The sequence below is a fragment of the Eucyclogobius newberryi genome, unplaced genomic scaffold (genome assembly GCF_026437365.1).
Source record: "Eucyclogobius newberryi isolate DKJ021-1_F unplaced genomic scaffold, fEucNew1.0.hap1 SCAF_17, whole genome shotgun sequence".
NCBI lineage: Eukaryota > Metazoa > Chordata > Actinopteri > Gobiiformes > Gobiidae > Eucyclogobius > Eucyclogobius newberryi.
In genome coordinates, this window is record NW_027315801.1 from 26,519,775 (window position 1) to 26,543,938 (window position 24,164).

Genomic DNA, 24,164 nt, shown 5'->3' on the forward strand with positions numbered 1-24,164 from the left:
ATGTTACACATTGCATTTCCACTGGTTTTGCAAATTGCATGTTCGTCTACTGTTATGCATCCCTAATAGAGGAGGCAGATATAACAAGCAACAAAGAGGCAAACTTGAAACGCCCGGAGCATTGACGCTGTCAGGAGAGTGAGAACAGAAGTAGCAGAAGCACATCACAGAACTATCATATCTGTTTATCCTTTGTTCTTAATATAGCTCTGCGTTCCTCACCAGAGAGGAGCGAACATGCACTGACACAAAAAAGGGAAAAGATATGTTTTTAGTACTCACCACCAGCTTCGGACTCCTCTTGGCTGGCACCACTCCTGCAAAGCATCGGCAGAGAGACAGAGAGAGCATTAATGACCGGCTCTTCCCGCTGTTCCCCCCAAAAAACTCCCCCCACGAGCTCCAAAGAATGGACAGCCTCCTGTTCCCGCGCGGTACTGCTGCAGCGGGCTACCCTTTCCCTCCTGCCGCTCCCCAGTACAACAACAGCACACACGGAAAGTCGCTAATCTTGCACCGATCTCCACCCCCCCTCTGAGGATCTCAAACTCGAGCTTCTGATCTATCGCGTTAACAAAGTGTCCACTGGTCCTCCTAAGCCACAAGTTCTCTCCAGCTCCAAAAATGCTCTCCACATCATATTAAAAAGCGGAGTTTTATCATAGTGCACTGCCTTCACCTCTCAGGGCTTACATTGAGGAGCTGATGCTTGCTTTCTCCGTGCCTATTCTGTGTTCCCTCCCCCTACTCTCCTCCTTCAACACCCTAGCACTATCTGTCTCCATCTCGCCAACATCATATATAAATATCCTCTGTATCATGCAGACAAATTAACTCCAAGTCACCACAGGATCATTTGTGTAAAAAAAAAAAAAGTAGGATATTATTAGGCCATGCCCCTAAATTAATACAAATCCCATTCATCATTTTGCACCCATAAGCATTTAGCCTCTTCTTTACAAAAAGATCTGAACTCCAAAAAGAGCCTCCTTTCTTGTGCAGCTGCCGCTTACTCCTGTCTGTGTGGTGGTAAAAATAGACTAAATGAATAAATGAATGACAGAACCAGGCAGCACTAGGAGGTGGAATATAAACTGAACGTAGCAACAAAAAGTAGCAACATACATTTCGTTATTAATTCCTTTGCAAAATACTGATTGGGCTGTATAGGGTTATTAATGGTGCACATTGACATATTTACATATGCGATGACATGCTAGTATCTGTCTTTTTTCTGCTGCATTGGCAAAAAATCATTAAATGTTAAAACTCTGTGTTGCTACAAAGCCCTCCCTCCTCTCTCCCACTCTCTCTTTTTCTCTCTCCATGATTTATAATTCATCCAGCTCTTGTTTTCCTTCTTTCCTTCCTTGCCTCCTCTCTACTCACAGATGATAGACTCCTAAAATAAAGCAACAAACCCAAGTCCCATGTTGATGAATATGTTTGTATTATTGTGAATGGACAAAGGACAGGCAAAGGAAAGTCAATAATAACAGTCTCATCTTTGCAACAGCAGGTGTCGTGACCCTGAAAGCCAAAAATTACACAGGAGGCTGAATTTCACTTTGAAACAACCTCTGCCACATCTTCTCACTGGTAATGCGGCCATAATTGGCATCACGCCTTACCATTAATCAAATTGAGGTATAGCCACATGGTTAATGGTTTTAATGATGCATTAAAGGAGTATAAATATTTATAATTATTCAAAATACTGCAAGCTCCAAATTGAACAACCCGCCCGTGTCAGCACCCAATCTCCATACACATTACTTTGCAAAGGGAATTTTATGTACACTCAAAATACATCTTCACAGCAAAACATGGACGTATAAACCTAAATCTGAAGCAATTTAACATTTATGAGCAACTGTTGAAAGAAATATGGGAATCACGTGTACCTGAGCACACGAGCATCAATCACAGCATCTAAAAATGTTTGCTCTGTGATCGATTTGTAGTATGGAAGTGAAGGCAGCAGAGAAGTGCTCCTCCTACTGGATGCATGGATACACAACATCTATGCATCTGCTCATGAAGATTCTGATAATCTGTGCTATAATCCAGTTGGGACAGGACAAGATGTCGTGCCACAAGATGAAATTCCCTCCAGATTGTGCACACATGAGTAAAATAGGGTCATCTGTGCTTTGTGCTTTGGACAAAAAAGTGTGTTACAGCTTTTGAGAAACTCTAGCTTGATAGATTAACTAAAAATCTCGTTTTGTCTCCTTCTCATGGACCCAATCACAGTTTGTCAGTTTGAGACTCATCCCGTCCTAATAAACCAGGTATTAGTGGTGAGATAGATAACTAAGACATATTATTATAACCGTCTGTAAAAGCCAATATATATGATGTTAATCTAATGTGATATTTTTTTTAGGTGCCAAAATGAATTAATACCAGTAATTCGTTATTCTCTTCTCCGTTATGCCTCATCTGTGTGCGTTTCCACCAACAAAACCACATTGAAATTCTGCATCCGCACCATAATCCAAGTATTTTCATTTTGCTGAAGCAGAAAAATGCCAGTAAATCTCATCCCCAAATCCTTAACAGTGGCTCCTTTGATAAAACCATGATGCTTGTATTATTATTAAACAGGCTTCTACCAAAGATTGTCTCTATTGTCATTCAAATTAGAGAATGGAAGGAAAAAATCTCATATGCAGTCATTGCTCTGAATAGAATTTAATATAACATTACGGTCAACCTGCTAAATATTTAACACCACATACCATAATTATGCAACATTATGTGACATGTTTTCAATACAGAGAAAAAAATAACGTTTAATCTTTCACCACTTTATAGAAATATTGGCCACTACAGAACAAGCCCATAAGAGCTGCTATTGGAGCTGACCCATTTGGAGAGCATACGTTTCACTAGATGCCTAATAGTCCACATCCTGTCCATGCAATGATGGAGAAATAGTCTGTGTTAATCTCTCCACCTGTCATCTGTCATAATGTTATGCTTGGTCCCTGTATTCTAATTCTTAAGTATTCTAAGCAATAACAGAACTAAACGTGTGACAAGAGTATTCGGTTAGTCGAAAATCGTGATTATTTAGGTCACAATATAATCGTAAAGACTAGAAAATTATACAGTTTTTTTATTTAATACATTTTTGAACAAAATTTGGTATTTACTTTGTTCAATAAAAAAAAAAATGATGGTTATAGAAGCAAAATTAAGTCCTTTCTGCCCAGCAATCCTCAAAAAGTTCTTTCCCCCTTGCTGTTGTGGTAATGTGTTAGGAAAATAAGAAGGAAAGAAAATTTTGGATTTTATTGTTGTTTTGGTCATGATGTTAATACTTGCAAATACTTGTTATATCGCAATGTTTATTCCCACACTAATCGTAAGACTAAGATTTGAAATCGTGACATCCCTACACACACCTATATTTGATTTGATATTGCTTTATGCTGTGAATCATTAATATCTCACACAAGGAAGTGGTCACATCTAATACATCTTCGTGAGAACTGAGTGTAAGATGTTATGGTGTGGGTGGGTGCAGGGTACAAACAGCAGGTGTCATAGAGAGTTAACTGGGAAAGTGGGCGTTGGAGTGAGGCAGAAGGTATCCAGGCTTTCAGGGTTTTTCAATGTGGCGCTGCTGTGTAGCGTGGCCTTGGTCTCTGCCTGCAACTTTCCCACACAAAGTCATTCAATATTAGCGCCTCCTCAATGCGGCTAATCATAAGTCTAGTGTGTAGTAATCTTTAGGGCGTGGTTCATACATTCCACTTGGTCAAAGAACTGAAAATATATTTAAAATTCTGAACGTTATTCATCTGGTAATGGTTGTGCAAGTAGTAGTAGAAGTAATGGAAGTAAGTGGTAGTGGTTATCTTGAATTACAAATAATCAGCTTCCTTCTAATACAATCTTCTGCATCCTCTCCTTTTACACTTTGGTCTTGGTCTCACTTTGGAAGATCCTGTCCATCAGCTGTACTATACACATCCAAAACAATTCAAAACAGCCTCTGAATTTGTATCCAAAGCGCGTACGTCCTAAATAATAACACGTTTGTTTTTAATTTGCAGTGGTACTCTTCTACCTTACAGTTTTAATTTTCGTTTCCTGGATTCTTATTTTCTCTTGCTTTGCGCGGCTCCGTCTCGAGGGACAGGAGCGCGGTGCACGATTGTCATGGAAACAGTGGTCGATGGGAGGAAGACAAGATGGAGGAGTCGGAGCAGCCCTGGCTTCCTTTTACAGGGAGGGAACTGCATGTGAATGAGCCAGATGTTATCTAAGGGAGGGTAAGAGGCTAAGCAGTAAATTATTAGCTGAGGCTGATACATTAAGGTAGCAATTAGCAAGGTGTTTGCATATGCATACTTAATACATGGCAGGAAGGTTTAAACTGAATACATTTTTGAAAGATGTTTATGATAAAAACAGCTCTCTATCATTTTTAACATAAAAGATAGAAACATTGTGATTGATTTGAGCAGTGGATCCATGTATAATGTTTTTAAATTAGGGCTGGCGATATTGACAAAAATTAATAGCTGCTGATATTATGTAAATGTTAAGACATCTTTAAACGTATTAGTTGAAGTTTGATTATCAGACAAATGTGAAATGTCTGTGCAGAAAGATCGCCTTATATCCTTATTGGAATTTTTTTTTGTTCAATTAGTATTTTTAATCAGCTATTTTTGTAGCATTTTTACTATAAATTATATAATTTGTATTTTCCACCTTTATTTTCAATGTGTAATTTTTTACAAAAAATCTTAATCATTACCGTAATACATATACACATATATATATATTACAGCATGTAATTTAACTGTTAAAGTCAAAACAAAGTTAGAACCTTAATCAAGGTAACATTTTTCTATCTTGGATCTTGCCTCTTTGAAAGCATTAAATCATAAACAAAAATATTAGATGGCTATAGCATTTAGGTGCATGAAGGTGCTGTGAGATATAGTAACTGTGTTTCTATTTGATCTCTTAATACATTTCAAAAACAATTCATAACTGATGGCATCCACTTTACTCAGTTCATTTATCTGGACTTGGTACTAGCAGAAGGGCTGGCTCATAGCTCATTGTAAATGGACCAACAACTAATTAATTATAACGTGCATTGTGACTTAATGTATGACACGTTGGTCTTTACTCATTGGCTCAACAGAGATACATGAGTCATAGGTTAACAGATAAGCCTCTTCTCCCCCTCCGTTCTTAGTCTGGACTCACATCCAGGACTTTATTCTTCAAAACCAATCTTCATGCACACGATCCCGGAGCCCAAGTTTAGCCGTGCTCAGCAAATCTCCCCTCTGCACTCCTGTATAATCCTCCTCCTCACCCGCTGATCCCTGGTCCTTGTATTTCTCCTGTCGACTAAGATGTGACACACACAACTCCTCTTGGCTTCAGTAATTGTTACGTGTCTATGATTGTATATTGTATTGCTATAGAGATCACTTAAAGGGTCATGGCATCGTTCTCGAGTGATGCCATGAGTGATCAAGCTTAACACTCTGAATAAACGTTCTGTGCAGCAGCACCCAGCAGTTTGATGAGCAATACAATTATTTAGACTAAAACATGTTCAACAATACAATGCAAATAGCTCCTCAAACCCATAGACATTTGTCTTTATATAGTAGGACTTACGTTATATTTGTTAAACTGATTTTTTAGTTTTTAACTGCTCCTTTCCAGAAATCATCTGCTTTTATGTTACATTTATGTTGTCAAAATTGTCTTTAAAGGGGCAATGTGTAGTTCCTTACTAAAAAAGGACTCGTTTCTATCTCCACCTTTTTTACCTCTTCATATATTTATAGCATATTTTCATGCTGATGTGTTGACTGAAACTTTCACTCTCCACCAAGTCGGCTAAACATTTTTTAAATGCTCAGCTTCGATTTGCACGTCCATGTTTCTTCATGGTTACAAGTAAACTTTTACTAAGATTGGGATCGCAAGTCGTAACTAATCTCTTATTGAATTTATCATCAACTGATTTAGTGCTCAAATACCCCACCAGCCACCCTCCCTCAGTATCATTAGCATCTGAAAACAACCAATACAACTGTCCATACAAAGAATTCCTTTTAATTAGATGTATTTGAAACATAGAGTGGGACCTGCACATCCCACTCCCTCCCACCGTCATCTGCTCCAGCAGCACCAGTCACTCATGTGTCCACACTCTGCATCATCTACTACAATGTACACACACTAATCCTGTTCCTGCTTCCTTTATTAGCAAATGTTTTGTACCAGATACGGAGAGAAAAAATAACACTCCAAAATCACCAATTCATATTTTGTCTAGGTACGTTATATTTTGTGAGTATTATTTGAATTCACTACTGTACTATTTATTGCATGACTAGATTATGTGTACATAAACACACTGAAAATTCTGATTGATTCAAGACACACTGTCTTGGACTTAGATTCAGAAAAAAAACTAAATTGCAGTGGTTCTATAAAGTTAGTAAAGTAAAGACACACGTACCTCTTTGCACCAGCATGGTTACTTCACTTCCCCGGGGACATTTGCTCAGCAGGTCCACCACTTGGTTGTGGCTCATGTTTTGGACATTCCTCTTGTTGACCTCCATCAGAATGTCTGATTCTTTCAGACCTCTGCAGCGAGGATAGTCCACAATCTGTTTCACCCTTTGACCTCCGCCCGTTAGACTGTCCGCGATGGTAAAGCCAAAACCCTTGTCTCCCTTCTCCATGTGGATAGTTATAAGCTCGGGCTGCGTGGCTATGGAGGACGCCAGATTAACCACATCGCTGGAGTAGCCGTGGGACCCGTTCGAGGCTACATCTGCAGAGGGGCTGTGTGGCCTTGGGTCTCTCATACCATTCACTGGTCCCATCTGGTTTGGCTCAAAATTCTCTTGCCCGTTCACTATGATTGGCTCCTTGTCCAAGATGGCCACCGAGGTCACCAGGCTGGTGTTGGGGTCGTCGGGGTCAAATGGCAGTGGGTAGCCACGACATAAGGCTAGGTCCACCATGGAACCAATAGGGATGGACTGGAAGATCTTGACCACCTGAGCATGCGTGTATCCGAGTACGATGGTGTCATTCACACTCACGATGACGTCACCTGCCAAAGGGAAGAGAGAGGGCAATGAAGTATACAGATAAAGACTGTACAGCTATATCTCATGTTAAATAGAGTAAACTGTAGCTGGAATTCATAATATGTTAGATAAATATATACTGTATAACTCATCTAAATAATAATACAAAGCTGACAATTCTGCAAATGTCTTTGTAGGCGCGGGTTTCTGTAGGTAAATATTGTGTGCTATGCCATGTTTGAAAGCCTAGAGTCAGTCACATTACAACATGTCAATGACTTCCGAAACAAGAGAGCCACTGTAGTTGGAGGCTTAGTACTGCACCTGTCTCCATCTTCCCATCCACAGCTGCAGGTCCATCCAGCACCAGGCTTTTGATCTGGAGGAACTCATCCGGCTCATCTCCTCCAACCACAGTGAAACCAAACCCACGTCTGCTTTTCTTTAACTTTGTGTTGATGAAGGTTCCTTTGAGCTCCGCTGGGTTTCTGGTGAAGAAAGGCTTCCCTCCTATAGAGTAAGGTAAATTAAGTCTTAACTTTTAGTTTGTCAATATATCCAGAAAAACAGGCTGGGATAGAATGAGGCATTACGTTTGGCTCCAGTGGGGCCCGGAGGTAGAGTGGGCAGGACTTGTGGGTCCCTGTAAGTCTCCAGGTGATTAGGAGCATAGTTGGCCAGAGGAGCAGCAGCTGAGTGCTCCTCTATCCATTCTGTTTGAGTAAATCCAGGAGGGTTTATTACATCCATATGTTCAGTTGATGGTTGCAACATGTAAACATTTAGCCACAAACACCACTCACACACATAGCTTTAAGCACAACGTGTAAATATGTTATTGGATTGAAGCAGTTTCCTCCTTTTTAACAATAGCTTGGAGTGGGTAGGATGTACCAAACGTGTTCATTAAAAAAATCTTCTACTGGTAGTTCAAGATTTAGCTTGTTTAAAGAGTTTGTTTTATTCTTATGTTGTCTTGCCTTGAGAATTAATCAGTTCCATTTCAGCCCAGGCTAAGTTCGGGGTTAGTTTGGGAATATTTTGTTTATTCCTGGTTAGACCTGTAATAATCCTAGTTTATGACTTTTAATAGTTACCTTTTTATAGTAAACAATTTAGCTGGTGTCAAAATAACGGCAAACCTAGATTAATATTTTCTAACTCAGAGATTTACCCCTAAATTTATGAATGAAGACAGAGCACTAATGATTGTAACGCACATAAATAAAATCATACACACAAGACGACAGCACCAGGATTTGAACCAGTGCAAATGCAGAAACAACATTCCTGAGATGTTTAAGTTTCTGATTCCAAAAGCACGGCCTCAAAAGTCAAACAGACAAACACAGAGATGCAGCTGGTCCAAACCCGTGGCATTGACACTCTCACTATAAAGACGAGACAAACACAAAGAAAGAAAGAATGGTGCCGTGCCAGGGCAGGAAACGAACCTCGAATATACCGCTCACCTTCAGGAGGCTGCGGCTGCTGCTGCTCCAGGATTTTGCGGCGCCGCGCCTCCACCACTGGGTTCTCATACTGCGTCTTCCTATTGATATGGCTGAGAAATGGAGACATGGAAATATGTATTACAGAGAAGTATTCCCCCCCTGGTTGGTTGGTAAACTGACTAGTAGCAAAAGACTGAAATAATAATTTTCCCTTCAGTGATTGCATCATCTGCTTCTTACTACAATGTCGTGAGGGACATTGGCTTTATGTTCCTCACTGGCAACACGATTTAAAACTGGTCCGTTATGACAGTATTTGATTTGTAATTTATAAACTTCTGGTCGCATAATAATGAAAGGACAAACCGAGATATTAACTTACTCTACATAATAAACACCATACACTGGATCATCTATCCTCTCCCATCCTGGAGGCAGTTCTGAAAAAAGAGCAAAAACACAGTAAGATATACCGTATATCACAGAATTATAGAATTTTCTGCATATTGTACTTTTTAAGCAAAACAAACATGACTGTTATGCCAGTCTTTTTTTTACATTTCAGGTATATCAAAAGTGAACCACACAGACTGCTTTATTATTACTTTTAGTAACTCTGCTATGATTTGATAGATCACTTTTAGCTCTAGATGAAATGTTCACATAGATGCACAATAGGAAGTGGTCATCAGAGGAGGGCTGTTTCACACCACTACTATCACGGTTTTCCTCTGCTGTATTTGATTTCAGTGTAAGACATAAGCTCCTCACGTTACAGGCTTTTCCCAAGCCCAGCAAAGAACTTTTAAAAGAGACTGAGTTTCACAATCAATAATCACAGACAGACAGCATTTGCAGGGCCAGCAATAATAAGGCCAGAGCCAGACACTCAATGTCCTGTTTGGAACACACAGCTCATTCCTAACAACAATGTTTTTTCAAGCAACAAATGAAATGGGATCGCCAGATGAGCCTCTGTTTTTGTGAAGTGATTCCAAGAACATGTAAAGCCAGAGCCCTCATCAAAACCAGCAGTATGTTGTATATGATATATGACATTCTTTTAGTCATTTAATGCTGGAGAAATTAAAACCAAAGTTTGCTAGTTCAATCCCTGCTCTTCTGTTATTGTAGTGTGGATTGTGGATCTACTACTAAAAAGGGATCTTACATTGAAAAGCTTGCCTGTTACCTTACAGCTATAGCCACACTGTCACATTGTAGAAAAAGATTCAGTTGTAGTAATCTGGACACTGTCTTTTTTTATGCTTTGACTCTCATCCAAGAGTACCGGTAATTCTAAATCTGTGGATCTAGTCTGAGAACTCTGATATTTATCCTACTCTGGGCTGTGTGAATCCTGCCAGGTGGAACCTCTTGATAAAAGCCTGTCCTGTTTATCTTTTTGTTGGCATTGGTTTAAGTTTCCCCTGAAACTAATATTCTTGTTACCCTAACAGCCCAGTGAGTAGACATGAAATTATCATTTGTATCATTATGTATAGTAGAGTTATTTAACTGCTCCTACCTAAATCAGTCTCCAGGTCCTCCGTATGTATCCCTTCTTCTCCAAGACGAAAGCAAGATGGGACAAGAAAACAAAATGAAGAGAACAAGGATGGATAGAAGAAGGGAGAGAATATGGAATAGTAAAGAAAATAAAGGGTGAAAAATAAACAGTCCAGAGAAAAACAAGAAGCAAAATAAACATCCTTAGTTTCAGAACAAATCCCAACATCTGTTATTTTCAAAAGCATTATAAAATTATAACATTATTTTCATACTATTTAGTGCTAGTTTTTGTGTGGCCACTGGATGGTGCAATTTCACAGCAAAACATGGACACACTTGTCATCAGCATAAATCAGATCAATATGGAATTGTTGAAGCATTGAGATTTTCATGTAGTGCATACTCAATCATATAAAAATGCATCAAAGTGAGGTTCCAGACTAAATGATCATTATAATAATAACAAACTATGAGTAGAACCTGGACAATCGTGGCACATGACTCAAGTGTGGATGTTGTTTGTAAATGATCTGGAGCTTACCATCGTCATCACACTCCTCCAGTGGTCGGGAGCCTTTGTCTCGGCACCGAGGATCCATCCATGACGTGGTCTTTGTGTTGTGGCTGAGAGAAACAAATAGACAAGAGCATGATTCAACAAAAGCTGTCAATGCGACTTAGAAAAGCACAGCAGGGGCGTGAGTGCGTCAGTGAGAATTACAGAAACAAGCACGTCAGCAAGTTTGTAAAAAGCATCTGCAGAACTACACAGAAAACAACAAGCAGCACAAGCAGAAGAGCACTGAAAGTTCCTGATAATTATCATATTTTTGTAATAAACAGACATACAGGCCCTGTGAACACACAGCCATCACCGTGTGGGGCACCTCTGCTGTGCTGCTGGAAGACAGAGAGGTGGAGTAGTCAGGTGATCAGAGGTGATCTCCTTCAGAGATCAGGACATGTAGGGATTAACAGGAAGGCAGTGTCACCCAGCGGGTGGGGCAAGTGGAGAGGGGAGGCCTTAAAGCACAATGACAGTGGGAAGCCATTGGACAAACAAGACTGCTGATAAAATACAGAGAAGCTAGTGTTGCTCAAGCTAAAAACAAGTAATGTACATACTCTATGAAGTACAGCTCTCCATTTTCAGTGTAGGCCATCTCCCAGTTCTCCGGCAGTGGTCCCAGAGGGTCGTCAGGAGAGACCTGCGGCTCAGCCAGTGTCTGCTGCCCGCTGTCTGATGTGGAGATGGCAGCATTGTTCAGGCCGATGGGAGCATGTGCTGCGTAGGGCCGGAGGATACCACCGCGGCTCTCGTCCGGGTCGTTAGGGTTACCTGTGCACAGCAGAGGAGAGGGGAAGAGACTACGCACTAAGGATCCTGGACAAGGCAAAGCACAACATGACAACAAAAAGAGAGAAGAGAAAGCGTTTATGTTTCATGCAAAAATGAAAACATGCTCAAACACAATTCATGCAACGATAAGTACACTATAATGAACGCAAACAGTTAACACTGAACAGACTATTTTCACCTCCTCTCCTGATGTACTTGCTCCTTGACTATACTAATTTATTCAGGCACAGTGCTTTCCAAACTTCCAAACCCCCACTTCACCCCACTCTACTGCCCCACCCTTAAGCTCCTTTCTCCTGAAAGCACTCTCACCCGGACCCCCCTCAGCCACAGCTCTGGCCCACTGTGCTCCTACACTTCCTGGGCCTTTCAGACTTGATCAAATGCTAATTCCCCCTCTGCAGCTTGGCAAAAGGACATACAAGCAAATACATTCCCAGCAACAGACAAGCGACAGACCCTGGGAAAAACACCAGGAATAAAGTTGACATTACAAATAAAATGGCTGATATTTAAACAACGGTTGTGGGATTATTAATCTAACTCCCCAAAAATTCAAAATCATAAACAATGCAAATAGATGGTAAAAAAAAAAGGTTTCAAAGATAGTTTTAGAAATCAGGACAGAACAAATATATCCAAGTACCCCATCATCAAACTATTACAGACTAATTGGTAGTGTTTTCTATTCCCAAATTGACTAAAAAAAACTCAACATGACAATAAATAAGATGTAATGACCAGCAATGGATGACTTGATAGTTAAATCTTATGTCATCTCTTCACACTTTGAGAGATTCAAATGAACATATCTAAGTAAAAAGGCATGCAAAGATGGGACTCATGCAGCAGTAGAAGCAGCGAGGGGCCCACCTGTGAAACTGTTGTTCATTTCCGAGGCCTGGTCGTCATCGTCGTCGTCAGCAGGCACTACTCGGGCGTTTTGCATGTCATTGTAGGACTTGGTGCGCTTCGGGGTGGACTGTCGTGAGTCGGGAGCTCCAAGGATCACTGTCCCGATGACGGGCTGCCGGGGAGGCTTGGGGGTCCCATAATAGTTACCTAGGAAACAAGGAAGGCCATTAGTATGCTTAGAGAGAGACAAGGAAGGGGCAAGATGAGGGGAAGAAAAAGCAGAGGATATAAAACAGCGTAAGGAAATGGAGGGGATCTATTTGTAATAAATGATGATTTGATTCAGTTTCTAGATTTGGAGAGAAATATAAAGGATGCACGATGAATATATGGGTGAAGGATGCTGAGATCATGTCGATAAGTGTAGTGATAAGATGCAAAACGTTTTGTTAGAGGCAGAGAAATGAGAAGTAAAAAACAAACAGAACCCATACCCAGATACTAATCGATACGAAAGCTAGTATCAAAACTAGATACTTGTTTGAGAAGACATCAAAATTAAAAAAATAAAATGGACAGAATTGGATCTTTCCTGAAGCTTTTGAATGGTCTGTTCGGAATAATATAATCTCACGTGGTAATAATAAAGAAACTGCTAAAAATCATCTTTGAGGTATCGATTCATATTGAAAATCAAGCCGTAAATGTTAGTATTGTGACAACCTATGAAATAAAGCAAAAGCAGAATTGTACATGCTTTCTAGGGGAGAATATAAAATGTAGAAAGCTCCAATCTCTTCTAGTCGCTCTTTATACCACATTTTAATAATCACAAAGAGCCCACTAAGGTTAATTATCTAAAACAGCAGATATATTTTATAAATAGCGCAATATTATATAATACCATTCAAATCAAATCTTATTAATGAGTGAGAAGCAGAAATAATCTTGTCTTTGCTAACAGCTGATACAAGATACTGCTTATACAAAATGATTCACACATAAATAATTCAACACAATTATGTAATTGTACTACTTTCATTGGCTCGGTAGTACTAGCACTTGATTTGACAGCCAAGAATTTTGAATAATCATTGGCTTCCTCAACGAGTGTGATAATTTGTCTGTACCGCCGGGAAATAAAAGGACAAAGCAAAAACCACACTTTAAAAATATGGTTTTATACAGTGTTGTTTCTTTCTTTTTAGTATAAGACTCAAGTACAATCAATGTGTATAGAATGTATACAGTACAATATGTATTTTTAATGGAAAATGCTCCTGAAGTTGTGACAATATCAGCAAATGACACCACCATTAACAAGACAAGGCCTGTACTTTTGCAAATTTAATCATGTCAAATATTCAATAACAATTTTACCAGTGCACTTATTCTCCTTCCCTCACTAATGTTTTTTTCTGAATCACTCTGCTCTTGTCCCTTTCAGGGGCCGGCTGACTCCTGTGGACAGGTATTTGACGTTGTCTGTGTGAAAAGAAGAAACGTGCCAACACAAGAGGAGCCGGTGCCAAGCAGATTATCATTGTAACAGTGTCTGCTGCCCGCGCCCCGCTACGCTCACAGTCGCACACTCACGACCAAATACACATAACAAAACACACTACACATCACTGACGCACACACGCACTGTTTACGGGGCTTTCTGTCGGACTAGTGCTGTCCTAATCAGGCTGAGAGGGGCAGATGTGGAGTGACCTGCTGCCTCCTGGATACATCCTCTCTGCCATCATGCAAAAAAACCCCATCAAAACCAAATGACTACAAGGCTTACAACTGCCTCACCACTGTCTGAAAACAGTCCAGGGGCGGGCAATATGTCGACATTTTAGATGAGAGTGAATGTTGTTTTGAAGTGTGTCCAAAATTTGAATATTGATTGTATAATTTATAGGGAAAATGCTACAAAAAGAGCAGGTAATGTAATAAACTTTCAAATAAGGGAAAAAGGTGATATTTCTGCACTTTTACGATTCATTCGAAAGATATTTCAAATGTTTCTGATAATTAAACCTCTACAAATACGTTTATAGACATGATTCAACCCATTTTTGTTGGAGTTACAGCATATCGTCTGAATTTTGAGATGTATATTTATGTCAATATTGCCCGCCCTTATGCCAGATATCACCCGACATCTGGCATACTACAACAGGATTTTCAAAATGCATTCAAATTAGTAGAGCTTTAGAGTGTTTTTTGTGCTGCCGATCGAGGCAAATGACTTCTGAGCAATGGTGTTCCTAGTAGGTCTGTCAGAATAAATATGAATTCATTGTTCAATAAATGTAGTTTCTCGCATGTCTGAAAATCAAATATTTAACGTAGGAAGTGACATGTCGCTTAGCTATGTTTGCCAAAAGTCTAGGTTTATTATGATAGAAGGTTTTATTAGCAATTATAGCTACAAATGTCAAATTACTAGACACCTCTGAACGTCTCTTAGCCCCTCGTTTGCACCTATTCGGTTTTTTGACCTGATTGTAGACTGGGACAAGAGTGGTTTGACATTTTCTGGAGAAGCGAGACAAAAATTGGGTCAAGGGCATGTAAACAACTGATCACCTTTGACCTGATTCTGTAAATTCATAGTGAGTGCAAGTTCAGTTACCCAGGTAGTATTTTTTGAACATATACTGTATTATGCAACTGTGTACTGGCTCAGACTTTTGGATATCTTGTTTAGTACTGGTTTAGCTCTACTTTTGACTTGGCCTTTCCCTAATTTGTGCCTGTCAATATGTAAACAAAATGTACAAATGTCTCTTGAACATCTGTCTGAAAATGAGAATTACAAACAATCACTGTATTTTTGTCACTAACTTCTCCAACACAAACTCATATGGCATTCCATCCAGTCTTTAGCACCTGAACTTCCACCGTTTACATCTAGACTTTCTGCATGTTGAAAAGAATACATGTTGATGGCTGCTACGCTCTGCCCTGTTGTAGCAGCGTCGCAGTGGTTAATCGGGACACCTGTGAACTACAGTGACTTGCACGGCGTGTCAGCTGAGATAACCGTCATGGCCACCGCCCTCACCTTCATACGTTCCTATTTCCAGAAGCGTGCCGTTCTCCTCAAGCTCCAGGAAGTCCTCCACAGACAGAAAGTTGTAGTCTACCCCTGGAACCTCACCGTCTCGAGGAGGGCGGGTTGTACCTGAAGATGAAAGAAAAACATAATTAGTTCAGTCTCTGTTATGGAAGTTTTCCTGCCGCTCCATCCCGCCGTTCAAAGACAAGAAAAACTGAAGCGATGACTTTAAAAAAAAATCAGAACAGAATTACGGTATTTTTAATAAAAACCAGTAGAGCTTAACATTACATTATTCATTCTCTCCTCATTCAACAGAAATGTGGCTGCCAGTCTCTCCTCTCTATCACTCAAATACATTCTTAAGCAAGATGGAGGAAGTGTCTTGCACATGGGCACAACAACAATACACAGAAAACTGGAGGTAGATTAGAACCAGTAACCTTCATGTTTGTGGACGACCCTCTACTAGTTTCAGTTCGAGCGGTCACCCATGTTGGGAACAATTATCTATACAACAATGAATATATGTATCAAATAGCCAAACTTCAGTGCTATTGAAATACTGGTCAAAAAGGCGGTTCTCCAATGCAGGAAATGAGAAAGAGCAGCAATAAATATGGTGTGATTGCAATTCAGTGCCACAATTAAAGTCATAACAGCTAGAAATGAAAACAGGGCCAAAGCTTCATTGTTACTAAATCAAAAAACATAAAATAAATGTGATATAGCATCCACTTTGTTATGAATGCACATTTTTATAGCCAGATAAATCACATAATAACAATAACACGAGAAGTGTCCTAAGCTTGAATGGAATTGATTTGTATGATGAGTGGTTTGTGGTGATTACTGTGCTAAACAAAGGAAGATGACATCAGACAGCTGAGACGCAGCTTTGTGCTCGCCTGTACAGACATTTAACAAGATGCTTAAGAAGAATTATATATCATTTCACATAAACAACATTATTGCTACTGTATTATCTAGACACACAAGCTCAAAGTTTGCATTGTAGTCATAGAATAACTGTCAAGATAGAAAATACAGACAGATGTTCATTCTTATACTTTCCATGTAGGAAATTAACTTATATTAGAAATACATGATTATGCTATGATAGGCTACTAATAATATTACAACAACACCCAAGACTTGCAATACCAAACAAGGTTATACCAAACAAGGGCAGTGAAGTGATCATTATTTTGTTTGAGAACATTCTACTCAACTTTGTTAAAAACTTACTCTACACCTTTTCCCGCAAGATATTGTTTTGTTGAAGGTTCAAAAGAAAATAAATGTATATCCAGCAATATTATGTCCAATTATGTCATTTGTTTTCTATCATGCAGGGTGAGTATTTAGACTTCTGGAGTAGATCGGTAAGTGAACCACCGGCCCATTTGAGGAGTCCAAAAAGGACCATGTGAGGTGATACCTTCCAAAGTGGGTGGGCTCGCGGGCTAAGAGATTATTTGACAAGACGCAGACTCAGGAGAATGGCAAAAAGAGAATTATAAAAAATCACCAGACACTGACTTGAATCACCATATTTCCAGAGATAGTAACAGCAACAGCTGTTTCCAGTCTATGGACACATGGTACAAGATCAAATATTATATTTCTAGTGCATAATGCAACTAACATTATCCAAACCCAAAATCCACACATAAAGGAAGTGTTAAAATGCAGCATAGAGATGCAAAGAAGCAAAATAAATACAGGAAAGGCTTACCATAAACCAGAAGCGCTTTTCTTGTTTACTCTAGCTTTAGTTCCACAAACTTGGAATTACAAACATCTTTCTGCAAATCACTGAGATCGGCTTTATTATCAAGAAGTATAACTAGATTTTATTTATCTGGACCATTATAATAATAACTTTATTGACTTATGCAATAGATGACAATGAACAAGGTTTTAGGGGGTTTATTTCAAAGTAAAATTGGACATCACAAAAAGTCTTTCATCTACACCTGAGCACAATAAAATCAGAAAGTTTTCATTCATACCAAAGTTTTTGGATAAAATTGGCTATAATTGACAGGATGTGAATTCACCAACCGGTTTTGTGAGGTCCCTGTGATTTTTGACCCTTGACCTCTGGCCTCTAAAGCAAATCACTTCTAAGTCCAAGTCAAACTTTTGTCAGTTTGATCTTAACACAAACGCAGAGACAGACAAGCCATCTGTCAGTGTCAGAGCAGAGACACAGAGGCAAGACACCGACAGCTCAGACCACACTGGACGAGGATGTTGTATGACAGGGACATTTACCTGGACTGCAGCAAAAAAACACGCAACTGTACAATTCAGAACATACTCTTCTTGAGCAACTGCAGGTTTAACATTGAAGCAACATTGCCTTTTATTAACTTGCGTAAATGTGTCTTTTAAGGAGACAGACTTGTTCTACCTCATAATGTTATATTTGTGCCTCAAACTGATGCAGATCATTCACATCGAAGCATTGAGCACAAATGATAATATATAATATAATAAATACCCACTAGTCTCATCGAATAAAAAATAAAATCTAGGCACCTGCAAAAATAATCATTAGTTACAGCTATTTGTCATTTCAGCAATACAATAGAATTCATGTAACACAAATCCCCACCCTTAATATCCCTCCATTAGTTTTAAGTACATCTAATTTCCCATTTCATAACACTGTAACAACAGTTAGGAGCAGGTGTTACGAATAATTCAGCAGATCAAATGTGTGTAAAGGATCCCATGTGTTTCCTCGATCTAATTCAAGCTGCATCAAGCATCAGGACTATGAAATCCTAGAACATGCTTTTGAGTCATGCCTGCTACTGCTTTATGGACAATGCTGTTTGGAAGCACCAGTTTTTCATGTCGGTACACAAGAACAATATGGTAAGATTAAATAGAGATAATTAAAGAGAAATTATGACATATGAACAATGAACTGAACCATGTATTACAGCCAATTTATTCATTTGCGTCTTGTTGAGTGAAAAGTCTCAACTTAAGTCTTTGTGTGAACCAATAAAGCTAAAACCAGTTTTGTATTCTAGAAACCTAACTACCTGTCCATAATAGAAAAAGATTCAGTTGTAGTAATCTTGTTTTTTTCCTGGTCGGATGAGGGATTACACCAACTAACTGTCCATACAGAACGTTGCCCCTGGATTCAACTAAGCAAATAGCTCCGAGAACTCCGATTGGATTACTGCTACGAGGGGGATTGTCTTTCAGCTGCAACATTCACTCTCATTTCTGAAACAACCACGTGGAAAGACAAATCCCGTGGTCATGGAAAATGTCAGTATGTTTGAGAAGAGTGAAATCATTAGCATCAAGCAGAAAAAAACATCGAAGGAGAAGCAGAAACTAATCGACTACAGATCTGAACCCCAGAGAATGGGACATTTATTTTCATTTTTTTGGACAAGCAGCATGTATTAAAACAGCACCTCACATTAACCCATTCAAGTGAATCAATATATTAAGATTAGTTTTGCTCACAAGATTTCTCAAAATGTAATTAGGGGAGGGCAAAAAGACGATCTAGATGTTTTTGTAGTATCCTAATGACAATGGTCAGAAGATATTTTGACCATCCAACAAAAATGTGCTCAAACATTTAATTTTGTGTTAATTGAGGCTTAAAATGTGAAAGAAGATTCTAAAAGATGATAATTTTTGAGATTTGTATTACTATTATATATTATACCTGATATTAAACTTTGACACGCTTACATCAACAAGGTACTAGGTGTCAATACAATGAAGGTGACAATGACAATGCCATGGGGTATAAAAAGTTGTGGACCTAAAACTCGTCCATTTATGTTATATTTTATGTTTTCAACTTTTCTAGCTTGTAAACTGAGTAACTTCTGATCTGTTACTTGAAGCTGCACTGGTGTAAGTCACAATGGAGATGTTTTTGTTTTGCCAAGACGGTTCCACAGTCTGGCATTAAACAGTCCGGCAAGCAGGTGATGCCACCAGGTCAAGTTACGGGTCAGATCTGTGGGGAAGCAGCCGCGAGTGTGTGTTTTTCTATGTATTTAGCAATAAAAAAGTACTAAAATCACGATTCAAATTTCAAGAATCGATTCGATTCCAATTTTTACGTTTCAAAATCGATTTTTTTCCGATTTCTCAGATCCCATCCGATTTGCTCCGATTTCGATCTGATTTCCGATCCGATTTCGATTCGATCCGGGGGTTAATGTTATTAAAAATGAAAAATGTATTTGAACCGTTTCCTTCACTTCATGACTGTGTAGAGAAGCAACATATTAAAACTAGTATTATATCAATATTAAACAGCAAATTTTACAAGTATTGGTAGTTACTGATGGAAGACTGATGAAAAGGTTAAGGGTCAATCTACCTTCAAGAAAGATAATCCAGGAGTCCTGAATCATCTTTTTTGAAGGTAGATTGAAGTTCACTGAGGGAAATGTAGAAAAGAATTTTAATTTAAAAAAAACGATCTTTGGACGTACAGATCGATAATCGGTCATTAATAAGCGAATCGATTAAAAATCGGAAAATCGATTATTTCAACCCAGCTCTAATGTTAATGGCATACTGTGGAACATTTCAGGCAAAGCAATGACGTCAAATATGCATAGTGCACCTCATCACATCACACAGAATTAATCACACAAACATATAAGATGGACATTTCAAACCAGTGCAGCTTATGTGAGCACTTTCTCCCTTTTCATTGTCTAAATATAAACTGGGCTTTGAATTGACAGTAAACACGCCCATGCATGCAGGTTTGAGCATCTGTGTGGAAACGACATGGAGCGCAGGAGCGACAGGACGGACTGAATTGGTGCATAAACACTGTGAGTTTGAAGTATTAATAGACAGTGGTGGGAGCCAGGTTGTGTCCTCACTGGCACTGAATAAAACGCTCCAGAGCAGGGCACACAGGTCCCTCAAGACATGCAGCACTGACCCACATCCTGCGCCTGCTACTGGGCCACTTGCACACTACATACTGCCAACATGGGAAATACACAGACATACACATACTATAATAAGGACATGTTTGGTGCAATCCAGAAGTGATTAAGCAATGCCGGTTTATCTTCTGGAAATGAATACCGCGATGTTCGAGTGCCGACAGGACAATATCTATATAACTATTTTAGATACACCTTTTTTTTTTTTACCTTTTCCTGTAATTGGTTTAGTCTAACTGTCACTCACTCAAAGCATGACAGAGGCTCATCTATAGGGCAAGAGAGTGGGGAAAAGTGTCTATGTTTGAACAAAAAGCTGCATTAACCTGCAGAGATGTACTGAAACAGGATCCGATCAATTCAATTTGTATCGTCATATAATATAAGAAGGATTTGTACATGCATTTCCTTTGAATAGTAAATTAACTATTAAACGCAATGAGGGATAAAGAACGTCTTAATGAAAGCATATCACCAAGGACATGATGATGGTTGTTTATTTTAATCTAATCTAATGAACATGGGTACTGCTGCAGTCTTCAAATTCAAATAATATTGTAAACTAGTGTGTACTTAATGATCGAACCAAAGAATATATTTTTTACAACCTAATAATACTAATACTAATACTAATACTACTACTACTACTACTACTACTACTACTACTACTACTACTACTACTACTACTACTACTACTACTACTACTACTACTACTACTACTACTACTACTACTACTACTACTACTAAAAATATATAGAAATAATAGAATAACTCTCCATACTGTAAGAATTATGCAGTGTTAAAATCCACCCAATTCTAATAGATCTGTGTAACAATAAGCATTAGTAGAAAGAGACAATAATGGCACAAACTATAACAATATAGTTTGAAACAAAAGACTATTGCTTTATAGTTGCCTAACCAGCCAGTTTCTCCTACGTTCTCCAAATGCAAACAAGTCTGGAACCATTTATTTGTAGCAAGCATCTCTCAAAAACCATGTCCTCTCAATATGCTCGTCTCATTCAGAACAAAATACTGTATACAACGTGTTTACCTCACGCACATAAGAATTGAGTGCTTCGCTTGTTGATTCTGCAGAAATACATTCCGTTTCTCAATCCTCTGTGTTGTTTTCCCCCCTTTTCACTCGTAAACTGCCATTTTTGTTTGGACGTGATTGGACCAAGCGTTTCTCTGATTGGATAACCTATCCGTCAATCACACCCATCGTAAATAGAGGAAACAGGATATGGTTCCAGCCACAAACACCTTTTTAAAGCACTGTAAAAGCATTTGGTCTTGGTTGGTCAGGCAAGCATTTTAGCCCTTTACCTTTAATCCCCCTTTACCATCTACAAAACTGCTCTCATTTCCACTCGGCTCAAAAGTGACAATTCCGCCGCACATAACTGTCTTTGTCTGGGAGGAAACAAAGGATTTAAGGGCATATGAAAACACGATAACATGAGGGAGAAGGGAAGCCATTGTGAAATGATAAGACTGAGATAGGATCTGTAACTCTGGATGTAATAAAGAAGATTGAAGTGATGCCCTAACATCCACGACACACTGCCTTACAATTAAGAGATAAAAGATCTGTCCAGTTCAAGAACGGCAAACCCATGAACAAAAATGCTGAATTAAAACTATATTAAACCTCCTCCTTTTGATAGTGTATCCATGTACTCTGCATGCTCTTCTAATGCCTTTTTAACTAGATCCACAAAGCTTGTTTGTTTGTTTTTCTCCACTCAGCTCCAACCTCAGCACCTCATACTCCATAAATCCTTTAGATGTACAAATGATCTCAATCTGGAAAAGTTAAAATTTTCTCCAAGACATTTAACATGAGCTGTCCTGCTTTGTTAATACCTTCTCTGTGTCACCAATCATACACTTCGCTAAAATACAACGATAAAAGTATTTCAAAACTCAAATGTCTTTTCATAAGGCTTAAGTCATGGACAAAAGGTTTTCAGGTTTAAGTAAAAAGAGTGTTTTGAGCTCTGGACAAAGATAACAGAATATCAGACATTTACACAAACACGCTTCATTTCCAGATAGGGCAAAAATAATGAATCAGTTATTTTCTTATGATTGATCCAAATAAGTGTTGTTTTTAATATAAGGTCTTACGACAACACTGACAGTGTGCTATGTATCAAATCAAATCAAATCAATTTATTTTTGTAAGGCCCAAAATCACAACAACAGTTGCCTCTGAGGGCCACAGGGAGAAATGATGTATGTTATCAATACTTTTGAACATGGCTGTTTTTTGATGCTGCGGGGGGAAATACTGAGGCCATCTGGCTTCTGAAGCTTTCACATTGGATCAAGGCTCAGTTTCCACTTTTCTGGCACTTAATATTTTGTAGTGTCTATGACTTACGACTAATAGTAGCCCCCAAACAACACCTGCAAAGATTTGGTGCGCACTAGAGCAGCACAGAACTACAGCAAAAGACCAAAGATGTATTAAAACACATTGTAGCGGGATGTTATCAGTGGAGAGTAACTAAATATGTCATTCATGCACAGAGCAAAAGTCTTCAATGTATAAGACAACCCAAAAAAGATTGTTTAATATTTCTGCAAGATATGGTACTAAAGTCACCGGAAGCACTAAGCTTAGTAAACCATTGGAAATTCTTTAAGATGCAAACTACCGAAATTAGTGTCAACTCAAATAACAATAAAATAAAAATAATAATAAATAAAATAATCATATGTAAATAGCCCCTGGGGTATAGTTTGGTATTATGTATTATGTTTTCTATAATGTAAAAAAGACGAAGCATATAAAACTGTTGTCTTTATTTACAGCTAGCATAAAATTACAGGTGTCAGAAATATGCATGTAGTTTGGCAGAGAGAATTGATCAAATCAGTTGCTGTTATAAGCACACCAAAATCTGTTTATTATCTGATTTCTGGGCCGTTTAGTTAAATGACACCCTAAAACATGATGATCATGAGCAGAAAGAAAGCAGATGATTTTGCCATTTACAAATCTTTTTAATAATCTCTTAGTTAGTAGTAGTAATAATATTTTAGTTATTCAAATTATATTAACTCAATATACAACAAGTTCAATCAACTTTTTAAACAGAGCCTCTATATTTTGTTGACACTCGGTTTCCATGACAACAGTATAACTTTGAAATTTGCCCATTCCTAGTCAGTTCCCACACTTCTGCTTGGTCTGAGAAATCACACTGCCGTACTAAGCAGATTTAGAACTGCCGTAAAGTTCTAAATTGTAAATACTGCGTTATGTCTCTGTTCAAACTCACCTCTATTGTTAGCGCTCGCCCTGGTGCCCTGTCCTGACCTCGGGCTGCACTCGCTCCACTTCCACCTCAGGCCAAGATAACCTCTTTACACTGTCACGTGACTCACTGTCCAAACTTCTGCTACCAAACCTAGCTTACCAGGAAGAGCAAACAGCAATGCAAATGATCTTTTTGCCCAAACGTGCCTCCCCTGCATGCTGTCTGCTTCCTGTATGATAATGTTACACAAATCCAGGTGAAAGCGTGTCCTCCCCAGTGTTAACAATAGGCCTGGTGACATCTGATCCTCTAAATCGCTCTCCTGCTGTTGATGGTCTGCTGGGCTTTGGGGTAATTGTCTGAGACTGACACACATGTAAAGCACACAACATCTGCCAGGTTTAACCCAGTGTGTCCGGAGACAGCCCCACCAGTGACCTCACAAGAAGGGAGGGGAATGGGACAATATTATATAGGACAAGCTCAGACAGGAGGAAAACCGGAGCCAGATTTAGAGCTCAGAGCTGGAAGATGTTGAAGTTAAGGGGTGAAATGCTCTGAGAAAATGGTAAGGAGAACATGCGGACAC

General features: G+C 38.9%; 1 protein-coding gene across 15 annotated transcripts in view; it reads right to left on the reverse strand.

Moving 5' to 3' along the window:
* The window catches only part of LOC140363239 (membrane-associated guanylate kinase, WW and PDZ domain-containing protein 1-like), a 79,025-nt gene that overhangs the window by 18,266 nt on the left and 36,595 nt on the right, over positions 1 to 24,164 (reverse strand). For 4 of the 15 annotated variants that reach the window (XM_072449685.1, XM_072449697.1, XM_072449696.1 and 1 more), the window contains 12 exons: positions 15,340 to 15,459; positions 12,297 to 12,485; positions 11,189 to 11,447; positions 10,913 to 10,963; positions 10,605 to 10,687; positions 10,080 to 10,118; positions 8,934 to 8,991; positions 8,552 to 8,661; positions 7,691 to 7,810; positions 7,422 to 7,607; positions 6,515 to 7,120; positions 283 to 317 (listed from right to left, as the gene is read on the reverse strand). In XM_072449685.1, the coding sequence (XP_072305786.1) occupies positions 283 to 317; positions 6,515 to 7,120; positions 7,422 to 7,607; positions 7,691 to 7,810; positions 8,552 to 8,661; positions 8,934 to 8,991; positions 10,080 to 10,118; positions 10,605 to 10,687; positions 10,913 to 10,963; positions 11,189 to 11,447; positions 12,297 to 12,485; positions 15,340 to 15,459 (1,856 nt within the window). The remainder of the gene's footprint in view (positions 1 to 282; positions 318 to 6,514; positions 7,121 to 7,421; positions 7,608 to 7,690; positions 7,811 to 8,551; positions 8,662 to 8,933; positions 8,992 to 10,079; positions 10,119 to 10,604; positions 10,688 to 10,912; positions 10,964 to 11,188; positions 11,448 to 12,296; positions 12,486 to 15,339; positions 15,460 to 24,164) is intronic. The other 11 variants (XM_072449692.1, XM_072449700.1, XM_072449690.1 and 8 more) reach the window with 10 other exon arrangements.